Genomic DNA, 16466 nt, shown 5'->3' on the forward strand with positions numbered 1-16466 from the left:
TTATTTTCCAGATACTGTCTTCTCATCGTAGTTTAAGCATTCAGATTACCTGAAAGGAAAAGTGAAATAAAGAGAGGGAGAGAACCTTCTTGACTTTTTTTTTTTTAATAGATGACATGTTAGTGATGCATTTACAAATGTTGAGATTACTCTCTTTCCAGTTACTGGGAGGAACTCTGTGTGTGCCCATGCTTATGCTGCAGTGTACTCAGCCACTGGAAATGGTACTTGCAGAGCCATGAAGCAGTCTTTCTAGGACAAACAAAATTGTCCAAAGAACCCAGAATGGCTTTGTAGGCTTCATTACTTGAGCAAGGGGGAGCCTAGCCCATTGGATAGAAGTTTCTTCTGCTTTGAGGCAATGTATGTGCCAGTAGGTGAGTACAGTGCCATAGGTTGGTCAAGGGCTAGCTTTAGAATAGGGAAGATGTGTGAGCACTGTGTGCTAAGGGACAGCTGCTGCTGAGATTTCCTTAAGGCCTGGGAAACCTTAAGTCCTGCCTGAGGACCAGAATTCAGTAAATTAAATCAGCAGAAAATTTATTAAATAAACAAAAGGAAGAGACTAAAATGTAATCCATGAAATACACCGTTTTTTATCCTTATAAAGTCAGCAAATGTTTCTAACTCTTTGAGAGATTTTTTTTTTTTTTTTTTCTCTGACATCTTTGTATTAGTGCTTTGGAAAATAGAACATGCGGACAGCACTCATTTCTTATTTTCAGTATATGTGCATATCCTGAGATAAGTACACTACTGCCAGTATTAGCATTCAGAGATAACTGTGTAATTTACATCCATATTGGCATAGGAGTTTTTCCATTGTGGTTTTTTTCTTATGTATACCTTGTTGAAAAGTCAGACGAATGAGAGTGCAGCAGTCCTGAATCCCACAGCAATTACATGAAGTTTTTATCCTTGAAGCATTTGGTACAGAACTTCCTAGAGAAAATACCAGGGGTGGGGGAAGGGTTCATCAACTGCCATTAAGCTTAACAGTTAAATTAAGAAAGATTTTATTTTAAAGAGAATTAATTTTCTCTTCTTTTATTCAATGAATTTGTTTTTAACAAAAAGTGTATTTCACCTGTAAATATTTCACATTATGCAGCTGTCAACATCACAACATATTTGGGTTTACATAGGAACAGAGAACAAGAATATTTTTATAAAGGTAGTTTCTTTATAGGAATGCTATTGTGGTTAGAAGGCTCTAGGTTTTCATTAGAAAGAAGTGGAAAATACTTTTTTAATGAAAACTCAGTATACATCTGTCTTAGAAGCTTGAAAATAAAGAGGGCATTGTAGTTAAAGTAGAAACGAGGCATAGAATTTAAAAAGCATTAAGAATACAGCATTTGAACCAAGAGACTGGATAGTCTATATTACCACAATTTTAAAATCTTATTAGGCTGTTGGGAAAGAATGTATTTATCTTATTGTCCTTACTGGTATGCACTGGATTTCATGCTGGAAGAATGCCTCTTTTCCACTTAGCATTCCAGAAAGTGGAGTTGTATGTTAGGTGGAGGGTTCATCCATTTTGCTTGTATGTTCTGTCAGCAGTGCTCTTCAGTCTGCATTGAATGCATAGGCCAAAGAAAAACATTAGGAAATCAGGTCCCAGATGAGTATTTTTTCTTCACAGCTCCTAAGGGATACATTTACTGGGTAAACAAGCTTGATGTGAGGTTTTCATCCATTTGAATGAAAAACTTCAGCAATCAAATCCTTGTCAACCTTTCAATATTGTGCAGAAAGGAGGAGAAAAGGAACGCCACTGAAAGGTGAAAGCCAGGATTTTCGCAGTAAAAATGAAATACGCCAGTGCTGTAGCCTGCTACCAGCTGACTACCAGAGCAGAGCATAGATTTGCATAAGGGCCATTATGTACCCGATAGCAGAAGTTGGGGAGAGGGAGTGTCTGTTCGGGAAGCACAGATTTTTGTGGACCTGGAGTCAGAAAAACTGTTTTATTCTGAGTGAATAATTACAGGAGGAGCATTGAGGTTGCTCTGAATTAGTGAATGTGATGAGATCTCTATGGTATGTTACAGGGAAGGTTCATTCTGGACATAAGAATTACAATGAAGACACTGGGCAGCTATAGAAATGTTTGGGACTTCATACCTGCTTAGAATATAGAACATCTGCACAGAATGAGCATGCTCGTCAGGTTTTTTCCTTAAATACATCTTTGTGGACAGGTTGCAAAGGATAGTTCCCTAGGGAACCAAGCTATAACCTGTTTGTTTCATACACTTAAATTTTTATTACCCTTCAAATAATAGCTTCCAGGGATGTTTCAGGTTGTTAAGTGTTTGCTATGGATTTTTCCTATTGAACTGTGTGGCATCTAGAAGCTATATTTTATACGGCAGCGTAAAGGTACACAAACACCCCATTATCAGGTAAGAAGAAACAATTCCTTCTCCAGTGTTAACATTTTACTGGGGAATGACTAAATGATGAAGCCTTGCCTATGAGAACAGAATTTGACATCTTTCAGCCTCAGGGGATATTACAGAATGAAAGCATTGGCTTTCTGTTAGTGTTTTACCAGATTTAGAGCTAGAATTGCAGCTCTTAGTCCCATTGCGTATGAAATTTTCCACTTAGAAGAATCCTCGAGCCCCTATGCTATTGTCTGCTGTCAAGGACTATGCTACCATATTTCCTCCTGCCCTTGTAGAGCAAGATGTCGTACTGTTGAGAAGATCCACTGTCCAGGCATAACCCAGTCTGTGACTATCTTGCCTTTTAGTTTTATTATGCAAGAGTGCCATTATAGGTATTTATTGTTATCAGAATGTCTCTCTGAAACTCAACCTTTTCTATGTTATGGATAGGTTTTCTAAATCTGGAGGATGAAGTTGTCTTAGTTTTTAGAAGTGCTGAGAGTAGTGTTTGGCATTCTTCAAACACAACCTGTTTGTAGGGATTTTCAGGCACCTTTGTGGCTGCTTTTATGGATATTACTTAACAGAAAATTGTTGTAAGCCTAAACTCCATCTCAATTAAAAAGGTAAACTCTAGCGAAAAGTGCAATTATGTTTATGCCTGAAAATAAGCCTGTGAAAGACCATCGCAGTTCATCAGGACCCTATTAGCTATATACTTTGCTGTGCATTTTGTAGTAACAAATCATTTTACAATTCACTGTTTCTTCCTGCCGTGGGAGTTTGGACTGCATCATTGCACCTCTAAATATTCTGTTTTGTCTGTACTCTTTGTATTTGCTTAATATTAAAGTCGAGATAAAATTTAGTTCATACAACTTGATAATTCAGTGAAACAAATTACTTGGGAATAGTTCATCAATAAAACGGTTAAAAGGCATTAACTCCTTATTTCCAAATCTTTTTATGTCTGTTTTTTTGTCTGAAAGGTGTTTATGCAGGCATTAGTGTAGACATTTTTATAAACAAGTGAATACTAATTCAGTCCTTTAAAAACTTAATGTTAAAATCAGCGCTTTTAACTGCTTTTTACTTTGCTTTGCTTTTTGCTTAAGCCTAGGTAAGTATGCCGAGTCTGCTTCTGTGTTGTGACACGCATCAAGTAAAAGAAAAAATTTCTTCATCAAACCCAATTAATACTGCCTTAGAAATTTTAAATCATTCTTACTTAAAAATATTGTATTGGCATTTACTGATACATATTCAACAGATTTATGGAGGTTTAGCTGTTCATCTTTGCTATTTTTTCAGTTGTCCTGTTATGGTTTTTTTCCTTGTGTATTTGACCTCATAACAATTTAAAACAAATACTATGAAAGCTATTTAAACCCTTAAGTTATAGGGCTGTAAAAAAATTAATTTGCTTGCAACAGAGCATAACAAGTATTCATAAGTATTGTGATTTTTATAATACAAACAACAGTAGTAGTAATGACCTCCATCCTACTGTACATCTATGACAAAGTAAAAAAGAAAAGAAAATATTAACCTTATTGCAGATTTGAGTATTTTTTTAAGTGAAATGGTCTTTCCGGAGTGAAAATATTTGTCACTTCACAAAAATTAAAAGGTGTTGTGTTTCAATAAAGGAAAAGCAAAAACCTGAAGTCCTACAATCTAATTTATTCAGTCTTACCTTGTACAAAATCAGCCAGGAGACGGCAGCATAATAAAAATAAATAGAGAGTCCCATTGTCCTTCAGCAGAATTCAGACAGCATTCTTCATTCTGTCGCTTGTGTGGAGATCTCGCGTAAGTGAAAGGGGTTAAACATTAACGTGAATGTTTTCATTTAAGACTTCATCTGGCTTCCCGCAATGCTTAGCATATTTATTCTGCAGTAATGCTGTTTGGCTTCAGAAATGTCCTCTGCTTCACAATAATGAGAGAAAACTTGAGCTTCTCCAAATTCTGTCGCCGCTCTTTCTGAGACAGCCTTTAAAGGACTGAAATCAGACTTTCAAATATGTAGAGTACATTGCTGATGATTATAAATAGTATTGCTTTACCTCAGAGGCTTTAACCTCTGCACTGCTAACGGAGCATGCTGGATGATGAGAACTGGAAAGGAAACGAACCCTCTCCTCCTCCTCCTCCCCCAGTTCTTAACTGTTTGCCTGCTGAAACTTTCCAGTTTGCAGCAAATAAGTATAGCAAAGAATTGCCTCTAGTCATTCCTAGTAGCTGGAAGCTTAAAAGATAATAAATGAGATAATCTTCTTCTGAAACTGAATGTTTACTGTGTTACTACTTTTATAAAGGTTCTTGGGGTTTTTAATAAGTGAAAAATTAGCAGCTTAGATTTACTGGAATTAGGAAGCTTTGGGGTTCTAGAAATGAGTAAGAAGGCTGGTGTACTTTGGACACGTTCAGATAAAAATAGCATAGTAGAGAGAAAACCTCAAAGTATATACCAGCACAGCTGCAGGTATGGCGGATACAAAATTATCATTACCTTTAAGGGAAGCTCTGTAAATAAAGGCTTCTGCTTGGACAGTGTTTTTGTAGTAGGTGCTACAACTTCTGAGGGAAAGTTCACATTCTGTGAATTAGTGTGTAGGAGACTTTCCACTCTTCCCAAGTTATCATTTACTCTTTGACCCATTGTATGTCTGAGTAGGGTGGCAATGTCGAAAATTGTCTTCATCAAATCTTACGCTACTGAACTTCTAATGAATAAACCTCTGGAAGAGTATCTCTCTTAAAACATGTTTTTAGTTAACTGTTACCAGAGACAATAATCTTTAATTCATGAACTTGTGTGGCTGGTAAATGAACGGTGATATGGTCCTTGGTTGAATAGGATATCTGTTCAATCCTCTTTCTAAATACTACCCTGTTTAAAGAGGGACAGTCAGGTTGCGGTCATACATGTTCCATAATCTGGTGGGAATTGTTTTGGAAAAGTATTCATGTCTTTGTGCATTTCCTAGTAATGGTCATATTTAGGAGGACTGCAGGAGTTAACTTACTGTTTATAACTTGGGAAAGAGGTTTCAGGTTTCTCATAAGACATTAAACTGTAAAATTGATGTAGATGTTTAGATATGAAAACATATTTGCCTGTTGTTTATTTGTATTATATTAAGACTGGAGTAGTCATGGATGGAAGTACAACTTAGATGCTGTACAAAAAAAAAATCACTCTGTCCAAAGTAGTATACAGCAAGAAATACGTTACAACCATGGTCTTATGTAGCTGAAACTTAAGAAGAAACTGTAAACTTTAGAATTCAGGAAATCATCTTAAACTAAGATTTCATTATTACTAAAAAAACCTCTTGTATTTTATTCTCGAAGGAAGATAAGAAGCTATCCTACTATATTAAAATGACTTGAAATTTAAAAGGTCTTCTTTATTTGAAAAAAATAATTTCACCATTTCTTTTACTAGTTTAAGTTTAAAAGATTATGCCTAAGCTAATATGTTTTTTACAGCTCATAATACCTTTATTGTTCTAACGATTTTAAGTCTTCGGGTTGGTTTTGGTTTTGGTTTTTTGTGAAGTTGATTTTTTTGTGTGTGTGGATGTATGTATATACACATGGGATATGTAGGGTACATAAATTTGAGTATCAGACTTTGAAGACTTTTTGATCGTAGCTGCACACCCTTTAACTAATTCCTTGATGCAAGCATGTTAAGCCATTTAGATAGAAACAGTTTTGAACATGATTTTATAATCGGACCCTGAAAGGGCTTTTAGACAAAAATCAAGCTGCTTGTCCAGCATCTCCTTCAGTTAACATCCCACTCTTCTTCAATTATAGATTGAATCTTGCGTTCAGATCTGCAAGCTGCTGTTCTAATGCTTTTGTCTGTTTCAGAATAGTTTTCAAGTTCAGTCTCATTTAGGAATGTCTTCTATTCAAGGTGCTGCAAAAACATCAAGGAACTACAGCAAATACCTTCATATGTGCTTAAAGTCCCAATATAAACAAGGGACAGCAAGGGAGACCCTGTGATAACCATAAAACAAAAATCTGCCCCAGAAGACCTTAATCTGAAGGAACAATCTTTCTGAATTTGCAAAATTGAGATTTCTTTCTGCTTTTTATCTCAGCATTTCAAAACGTTGAGACAAAAATCTTTCCTTTTTTGCATGAAGGGATAGTGAGCTTTTTAAAAAATCAGAATTAAAGCTTTGCATCCAACAGTACTGACAATTAAAAAAAGTTTGATGCGCAAGTATGATGCAACAACAAATCGTACCTACTGGAGTTAGTGAAGCCTGGGAAGGTGGGGTCGGTTCTGTGCCTGTAACTTGCTGTACTTAAAGTATGTTTAGAAGGGTTTGGTCTCTGTAATATAATCTGGCTGTTGTCATGGCAAAAAATTATCCGTTTCAGTGAGCGGAAAGAGGACACTGTCTTTATTCCCTGTTTCTTGTAAATAATTTTCATTTTAGAACAGTTCCACCTGTGTTTTCTAGATAGGAACCTGGATTTGCTTGCTTTTTCAAATTAGAGTCCTTTGACATAAACTTTTACTTGGAGGAAATTTCCACTTATTTTTGTATGCTTAACAGAATATGTTTTTAAAAATTATTGCAGAAATTACTTTTTAAATCACTAGCCTGTAGGAGAGTGCCGGTCTTTCATGCTGTCTTCGGAAAACACCCCACTAGAAATGAATGTGTAGGGCTTCTTTAGAATCAATGCAGCTGCCAGTCACTGCTGCCTCAGTATGAAGACTGATTGTCTGTCTTGATTTTCTAGACTTCTCACTCGCAAGTGTCTGAGATCATACCAAGCTGGTATTTCTAACACTAGCTCATTGAGTAGCAATGGAAAAATTTGGGCTACTCACCCGTTTCTTGTGTGTGACTTATTATTCTGCCTGAGTTACTTAATATGCATCTCTATAGCCATTGCTTCTCCTTCATGATCTCTCTGACCACTTGTGTTCAGATTCATTTTTTAAACTGTGTTCATCACTTGAGCAGACTGTACTCAAAATACCGTCCGTACGTCCTTTCATTTGTTTGATTCCTACTGCAAATACACGAGTAACGTTTCTAAACTTTTGTTTAGAAAACAGAAGAGTAATGACAGAGGCAGGATTATAAACTAATCTTGCAGATTAACAGAAAGCTTCTGGATTTAACAAAATAACAGAAAAAAAAAAAGGAAATTGAGATCTTAGAAAAGAAAACATCATAGTCAATGTGCTGGCTTCACCAAATGATTGAAAATGTGTGCAGCAAAACATCTGTGTCTTCAACCAGAAAACAAATGTGGAATTACATGAAGCACATTATATGCATTATCCAGATTAATTTATAAATGTACTTTGAAACTTGGTAGTGTTTCATAAATCAGATAAAGGACAATGAGATGGCAAGGCTGGGTTAATAAATAATGCTGCTTTTATGATCCCTTTTTATCCTCATAGTCATTTTAAAAATAAATAATAATAAAAATACCCAAAACAAAAACCCCCAAATAAAACAGGTTTTCCTGTCTAGCTGTTGGGGAGAAAAATTCTGTGGTGCTGTCTGTCTACACGTAGAGGAATAACACCTTTGGTGTTGTTCCTAGTCAGTGTAAAGGAAGTGCTCCTATCAGTTGTTGTTTCTTGTACTACTAAGTTGAAAGACAAATTCTAGAGCAGAATGGCATAACGCTTAGATCTTAATCAAATGCATTCATAACTAAAAAAATCAGAAAGTACCTTAGTGTTTTGGTTTTTAGCTATGGAGTTCAGAAAATTGAGTAGTTCTAGTTAGGACTACTTTGTTTAATCTAGTCACTGTACATTTTATGCTAGTAAAACAAGGAACCCATGAACAGAAGATACACAATGGGACCTTTTCTTTTAGAGGAAAAAAAAGAATTAGTTAAGAGTGTTGTTTATAAGGGACTGATAGTCAAATAAATATGCGATTTCCGTAGCCCTGTTGCATGGAATAGGACTTTGAAGAAGAACAAAATATTTTTGTACTTCTGAAATTCTTTTAGAATTTGCTGTGCAGATTGATATGCGAGCTGCTTTTAAATGTGGTTATCAAAAGTTCACAATTCACTAGTAAGATGAGTATTTATTCTCCTTTTTGTGAGGAGGGATGCTGTCAATCAGTATTATTTTGCTCAGTGGTAAAAACAACAGAGATTTTCCCTTTGACATTTTAGGTGAGATGTGTTAGACTGTATTAAAAGAGAAAGAACTATTGGAAAAGACACAGCGGCAAGGGGAAGGATTGGAGGGCTCCTTGGAGAGCTTAAACACAGTATTAATTCTAACAAAGGTTCAACAGCATAAAGATCTTGAAAAAAATACTAGTTTTGTCCTTTTTTTTTTTCTCCCTTGAAGTGTGGTGTTCCCTTTCAAGAGGAAGATGTGATTATCCTTAATGGTAATAAAGAAGATGTGGAAGTATTGAAGAAAAGAATGGAGGATAGAAGACTTAAAAGTAAATTAGAAAAGGTAATCTTTTTATATATTGTTTAAAACAAAATTGAAAGAATTCTTGTCTGTAATGCAATCTGCTCCTAGATCGCATAGCTTTGTCTGCTAATCTTTATGCAGACTGGAGGATTTACTCAGTAAGCTGTGTTGTGCTTCAGTGCTACTTTTAAAAGTAACGAGATTGTGTGTGTGTATTTTGCTAATAGCATATTGAAGCTGTATGTACTGAAACTTTTTTTTTACTAGCAGGCAGTGTATAGTGCTCTGAAAAAATCACAGAATTCAATGCTACGGGTAAAATGGACAGTGTGCCAGCTATATTTTAGGTTTTTCTCGAAACAAAGAGCTTGTGTTAATTCTAGTAATGAACAAAATCTTCACTGTATTTCATATGGTAGTTCCTGTTTTACTGTGACGGAAGGTTATTAGATTTTTGATATCCAAGTATCCTCTGCTGGCCACTGTCAGAAACACAATATTGGGATACATAGATTCCTGGTCTGATTCTGTACGACCACTGTTTGGAAATTTTATCGTGTCCTGAGTGATTACTGGCAATGCTAATTCCCACCATACTATTGAGGTCTTTGCATTTCTTTTTGTTTTCTTTTGTTTTATGCAAAGTGCCATGGAAATAAAGTTGTTGCAGCTCTACTATATACTGTATTATACTACTCTGAAGTAGTAGCTGTTCTGTGGTACTGTACTGTCAAATGACAGTTCTGCATGTGGGACTTTTTCCGGCATTGCTGTTTTTTTTTCTGAACTGGCATTGCTATTCTGGAGGATGACAAAGCAAGCAGAAACTTCAGTGTTGGCTCAGTCCAGAGTGCAGACAGATTTAGTTCAATCTCAAGAGCATGAACAACAGCATGAGTTGTCTGACACTTTCAGCAGCTGAGACTTTAGATGGAGGTTGATCATCTCACCCCTATTACTGCGCTTGATTTTGTCTGCATGTAAGATTAGATGGCATACAAATGTTTTCCTAGATTGTTTTGAAACGAATGCTTGTTTACTTACCAGCGAGCATATGATTCCTTCTCATCCTAGGGTATTTATTTATCTGTGCCAGTACAGCATCATTGGGCCTGGGCAATACAACAAAAGGATGGTTACCCATAGAGATCCTGCTGTTCTGTTTCCTCTCGCTTCATAGCCTCTGCACTTAGTGTCCTATAGCTTCTGGCATAAGAGCAATACTGTAAATCTTATGCTGTCTCTTCAGATTTTTTTTCTTTTTTTTTTTTTTCAGTACTTTGTAATTAAATGTTTGAAAGAGTTTTAAAGATAATTTGATGATAGAATATTGCAAATCTCAGTAGATGAGTAATCAGCCCCAAAAAGAGTCGTTGTTTGCACTCGATTTTCATTATGAAGGTGGCCCTAACAAAGCAGCTATAGCTTTGGTTCAAATAATTTGGAATAGTCTGAAAGCTGGTGCTGCCCCCAACTTCTGCGCAATAAAGAAGTACCACCTAAGTGTGCTGAGCATTTCTGTCTGTTACGGTGTCAGCACAGTCACTCATGGTGGCAGACAAAAGGAAATCATGCTTTCGTCTTTGGGCTCTATATGCCTTAGATGAATATGCAAATATTTTTTGTTTGTTTAGTGGAGACTAAACAGGCAGGTACAGTATTTGCAAATCTCTCAGCAGGCCTCTTGCATTTCATCCTTAAGTTCTGATGGTTTTTTTGCAATACTGCCTTGCCTTGCTGCACCAGCTGATCTTTTTGCAGCTAGAACCAGTCTTCTCTGCTGTCAGTGGCACCATTCGTTCTAATCTGAGATCTGTGAGCTCCAGTCCCAGTATTGGAAGCCAGTTTCTAGTTTAGGGTCTGTTGGCACTGCTGTTCAAACCTCTTCCTCAGTCCCTTCTCTCAGCTAGGGGAGCAGTCTAAGTGGACCTGATGTATTTGGAGCAGGAAGCACAAACTCCTTTTCTTTATACCAGTGAGACAAAGCATAAGGAAGACGCAGCTAGCACTAGTATAAAGAATTATTCAAGCTCAACTATGCCATATGTGCCCATGATGAACTATGTATAATATATATGCATACATATATTTACAAGCATCTCATAATTCAGATGCCAGATACTGGGAGGTAACTTTTCTTTGTAAATCCACCCATAATAACAAAGGTGGAAGCACCCTGAAAAGAGCTTTCTCATGTACACTGAAGGATACCAGGAGAGCCAAGTTTGCCTTTAGAATAGTAAACCTCTGCCACCACCTTCTGGCTAAGCTTTGCAGCAACATGTGGTATGGCATTTTTATCTCGAGCATTAATCATATGCTTGACGGCAGGGTTCTCCTAATTTTTATAACACATTTAAATATATTTATTTTCTTTGAGTTTATGTAGCTTTCTTGAAATACGTACACCATTCTGAAAGTATACAGAGTCACCTTTTGTGATAATAATGCCAATGACTGTTTTAATACACCTTTCTTTTTCAGCTTGGCATTTATATAATCAAAGCCAGTAATGGGATTCTTGTTGCTGTTGTTTGGTTTTTTGTGGTTTTTTTTAATCTGGACAAACATAAATTAACTTGGAAAATCTGGTCCACAGGTGCTTTTAAAAAATTTAGATTAACTATTTTCATCTTTTCTTCCCAAGCAATCCTGCAACAAAGGGCCCAGTTATTGAAAGTTACCAGGAGGGATTTTTTATTAACTAAATAAAATTAAGTGGATATGAGATGCAGGATTATTCTGAAATTTTTATTGAAAAATGTCTTTATTGATTACAGTTAACTGTGTCCTGTTTACTGTCGTGCGATTTGCTGTCCTGCCATGTGGGTTCAGAGTATCAGATTACCTTAATGATGATAATACACACGCCCCCTGCAAAGTATACAAACCAAAATACCGTATCCAGACAGCTTAGTTTTGGCAGGTGCCATTTTCCTTAAGGTGCCTTCAAAGTTGCCAAGGTTATTATTTTTCCATATAGAAATAATACAAAAAGTGTGGAGCAGTATTGCGAAAGGAAGAGTTCCTCTGTGTAAGACATAAAAATGCACTAAATGGAATTGTATGTCTATCAAATACAAGTTGGGAATTGTATATCCTTTCAGTACCTTACCAGATTTCTGCTTGTGTTGTTTCAGAAATCAAAGAAATGTAAGTCAGCAGAATCAGCTGTTCAGCAAGATACCGCTGAAGGTAATGTCACAGCTACAAATTACGTGTAGCCTTCTGAGTCATGAAGCAGATTCATGATTTCATTTTTTTTTCATAGGTTCTCCAGGTCCATCAAAGGCTAAGAATGGAAAGGATTGTATCAATTCCAGTTCTGGGGAAAAGAGGCAGATTGTCTTCACCAAAAGTTCAGGTTGGTGTTTTTTTCTTTAATCTAAATGTGAAAAATGTGAACAAATAGTTCTGCTTTAAAAAATATTGTAGGACAGATCCTTCTCTGGCTATTTTGTACCATAGTTTTCAGAAGCTACCCTCTCACTTCTTTTTTTTTTTTTTTTTTTTTTTTTTTTTTTTTTTTTTTTTAATCTTTCTTGGTAATACAAGGTGAACTCCTGACTTCAAGGGAGCCGTAATGTCGTGGCTCACTTTTTCAAAGAATCCACTCTTTCAAAAGTCTGTCCTAAAAGGCTGCCTTTCCGAGCTGGAGTAGGAAGTTGCCTCATGAACATGCACAAATCTCCTTGTGCAGTAGAAACTGTAGTCAATTTAACTTTTTCTTAAAACAGAGCTTTGCTTTACAATCTGCAAAATCTACAAAACTGACTCTACAGAAAGTGTGTGAGGGCTTCTGTTTGTCCGTTTTTCCTTATTCTACCCAGTTTGCCTTTGTCCCATCTGCTATCCATCATCCTATACTCTGAGTAAATAGGCCATAGAGTAGGGACTGACTTCTTGTTATACTTTCACAAAATACCTAAAACAACAGGGTCTCTGCTCACGCTTGTGACTGGCAAGTGCTTTAGTGATGCAGATAACTAATAAAAATAATAAACACTTTTCACCACATCGCTTTTTTTTTTTTCACTGTGAAACAAGCCAGATTTGCTGGTTTACGTCATTCCAATATTGCTTTAAGTTGGTGGGAACCAACTTGAATGAATGAGATTAGAGATTCTTATTCACACAGTGATATAGTCGAAGATTTGGTATATCTGTTTTATTGGCTAGGAGGTAGTGTGAAGAGAATTAGTAGTTGTTTTCCTAAAGTACAAGTGGTCAGAAATCTGTTACGGCAGTTTATTTCAATAGTTTATTTCAATGAAGTGTATTAAAATATCCCAAGCTGATGCCTTGACTTTGTCCTCCATTTTAGCTGCTAATTTGCTGTGTGTCACTGGGAGCAGTGGAATATAACTTCAGGATGTACTGATGTACCTACAGTAGTCATGCAGCTACGAGTAAACTTGGCAGTCCTTTAGTCCAAAGGATGGTGCCCTCTCTTTATGTAATATATATTACGTTATTTAATGTCTCCAATTCATACTGATGTATAAGAATGGGTACATTTTTAAAGCGGGTCTGATGTTTCTGTGTGAAGTATTCAATCGTGTACATTAAAGCCACAGAAAAAGCCAATATAATTTGTTTGAAGAATCTGAGAATAGTTAAATGATGAACTGTAGATAAACTATGTGAGAAGCTGGGAGAATTTCCATCAGCAATGCCTTACCTGCCCCCTACTGTCTGTTTTTATAAAGGGTACACTTTTAAAAATATTTCATTCCAGATTATTATAATTGCTCTTGGATGTTTAGGAACCTAGTAATTCTAATAATGTTTCATGTATTTTTCTTTTCCAAGAGTGTAAAAGAGAAAATACGCCTTTTGAAATGTCAGATCATTGGTTTGTGTTTCTGGCAGCAGTTATATTGACCAGCAAGAGATTAAGAGGAGAGAGGGAAAATAAAGGAAAATCCATGGACTGAGGAATGCCAGTAGCATAGGAATTAATTTGTGAACATGGCACCCTAAGGTTTCTGAACTTGCAGCATACATATTCATTCTTTCAAATCCAGTGTTTGGTAATTCTTTCCAGACAACTATTGGTGGCATTAAAAGAAGCATTCTCCAAATATAAAAAGGGTCTGATCTATGATGATTTAGGATTGCACATATAATTCCTGTGACTACATGCAGAAATCAGTTAAGGGTGTTTTCAGACGGGCTCCCTACTAGCTATTTACATGCCGTTGTGCCCAAGTTAAACTAAATATGTAGAGTTTCTACAAACTTCTATGTATTCATTTCTTTGCACAAGAGACTTGGCACATGCTTTTTAAAATACTGTCCTTCAACTTTGGAGAAGATTAAATAGTTAAGAAAGAGGGGGGGCGGTTTGTAGCAGTAGATATAATACACCGAGAGAGATGGTATCAGAAGCGGCGGAATGGGCATTTTCCTATCCCAAATATACAATGATGCAGACCATTGTTATTGGTCGTAAATGACTTTGCAAAGAATAAAGGGAGGAGATGGATTCCCTGGGGACAGTATGTCACAAGTTTAGCTTTTGTCATTTGATAGCTAATTTCTAAACAATACTTCAGGGTGGTGGAATACTTTCGTGTTTCTTTCTTAAGACTAGGGTTCAGAGCCATTTTTCACTTAGAGAAATAAATCTTGTCAATACTGAATTACAGTGCAAGGGATTTACACAAGTAGGAAAAAAATTCCTCTCTCCCCAAGATTTCTAAATGCATTTTGAGCATAAGTTCTAAAAGCTAGGAACATGTTTGTTGTTAGGAACATGTTTGCTGTTGAGTACAATTATGGGATATATTTGCATTAGCCCTGAAAAAACGTATATACTTCATCTCTGTACACATTATTTTTTTAAATACTTTTTTCCGTCTTTATTTAAATACTTTTATCAATTGTAAGCTGTTATGCATGTTTCATTCTATTCCTTTTTCTCTATCAGATAATGGAAATTCATCTGTACCAGGAAAAGTCAATAAGGCTTCTTCTACTACTACGAAGAGATCCATTGCAGACAGCGAGGAGAAATCTGAGGCATACAAATCTATTTTTACATCACACAGCTCAGCAAAACGTTCAAAGGAAGAGTGTTCCAATTGGATTACTCACACAGCATACTATTTCTGAAACAATGATGAGCCTGATTGTAACATTTATTACTGCTTTCCTTCCCTAAGGCTTTTTCTGTACAACTCTGATACAGAACTTTTGTTGTAATCTGATGTTATCTGGAATTACTCAGTTTGTAAGTTGTTTATAAACCTGTGAATAACTAATGAACTTGTGTTAGTTGCAACTTCTGTTAAATAAGTAGTACATCATCAGAATCCATGTTGTATCAGCAGACCTCATTCTAAAATGATGGATTATTTGCATAGAAATTGTTCTTCTCCCAGTTGGATGCTGTCATTCTTTGTCACACTAGCTAGTGTCCTCAGTAGTAGGAGTGATGGTAGAAGGATCTGCCTACTGTCCTCTTCTATTGATATTTGCCACAACTGTAATTATAGTTTTCAACGTATTAGTACAGAAATTCAAACTTTTAGAAACTTTCTGACAGTAAAAAGAGCAATAATGCTTTTCTTTTTTACGAGCTAACTGGGCCCTCTGTAGACCGAGTATAGGTTTCTTAGAGGTTCTGTAGGTGTTTTCAAGTAATTTACCTTTTGATGGAATATATGAAAGCATAATCATGAAAATGTTTGTACAACATTCTTCTTGTACATATTGTTGTAGCCTGTTTTTAATAACAGAGTATTCGCTTGTAAATCATTATCTATAAAGATGAGCCTATAATAGTAAGGCTGGTTTTTTCCCAAAAAGGTTTTGGGGGTTTTCTTTGTGGGTGTGTGTTTTAAAGTTAGAAGTATCAGGTCTGAGCTTTCTTTCTTTTGTCAGAGGATCAGAATAGAGTGGAACAAAAGTATGAGTTTCCTTACTTTTCTGCTGAAACAGTAAGGTTCTGTGTACATCTCTGAGGAGCAATTTTCCATTTTGAATGCAGCAGCTTACATGAAAATACAAGGTGAGAGAAAAATGGGTGGTGACAGAATAGGAGCAGGCAGATCTTAACTGGCTTTCTAGGGAGAAGCGATAGGGCACCAGTGTCAGGGGAGTCAAACCCATTGGTGGCTGATGGAGGGAACCTTGCAAGGCTGGAGTTAACTTCTGAGAACGTTTCACTTTGCAGGCAACTGAAATGTGCTGCTTTCACAACATCTGTAGTACACATTGTTTTATTTTCTGACATAAAATTCTTAACAGCAAACAACTATTTGACTGTTAATGGCTTATTAGAGAAAGATGCTAAGCATAGTATGCCCCTCAGTTCTGCTTTTGTATTTATGCTTTTTATCCCTGTGACGTTCATTTAAATAAAACTTGCTCATGTCATATGACCATAACACTCCATGTTCAGTTGAACAGATGTACAAGTGCTCATTTTGTCAGTGTTAGAACAGAATAACTTCTTATGGGCTTTCCTTTGGCCCTTTTATTCTTAGCTTTTTTCCAAACGCAGGAATCCTTTTAAAATGTTAATGTTGCATAGCAATGATTTAGTGGCTGAATATTTGAATCCAATAATATCTACATGAAATGACCAGAGGGAGGGATGAAAGCTTTTCACC

General features: G+C 36.2%; 1 protein-coding gene and 1 long non-coding RNA gene across 4 annotated transcripts in view; one reads left to right on the forward strand and one right to left on the reverse strand.

Moving 5' to 3' along the window:
- Positions 1–16235, forward strand: part of RTF2 (replication termination factor 2) — a 29172-nt gene extending 12937 nt beyond the window's left edge. The window contains exons 6-10 of one of the 3 annotated variants that reach the window (XM_050907362.1): positions 8773–8886; positions 11988–12042; positions 12119–12211; positions 13373–13375; positions 14780–16235. In XM_050907362.1, the coding sequence (XP_050763319.1) occupies positions 8773–8886; positions 11988–12042; positions 12119–12211; positions 13373–13375; positions 14780–14964 (450 nt within the window). In that variant the 3' untranslated portion in view covers positions 14965–16235. Of the gene's footprint in view, positions 1–8772; positions 8887–11987; positions 12043–12118; positions 12218–13372; positions 13376–14779 lie in introns of all 3 variants that reach the window. The other 2 variants (XM_050907360.1, XM_050907359.1) reach the window with 2 other exon arrangements.
- Positions 6–1514, reverse strand: LOC127023291 (uncharacterized). The gene is made up of 3 exons (XR_007767419.1): positions 1450–1514; positions 847–942; positions 6–49 (listed from the first exon to the last, which is right to left on the reverse strand). It is a non-coding gene; the product is annotated as an uncharacterized LOC127023291 (long non-coding RNA).
- Positions 16236–16466: the final 231 nt, after the last annotated feature.

This window comes from Gymnogyps californianus, chromosome 17, assembly GCF_018139145.2.
Source record: "Gymnogyps californianus isolate 813 chromosome 17, ASM1813914v2, whole genome shotgun sequence".
NCBI lineage: Eukaryota > Metazoa > Chordata > Aves > Accipitriformes > Cathartidae > Gymnogyps > Gymnogyps californianus.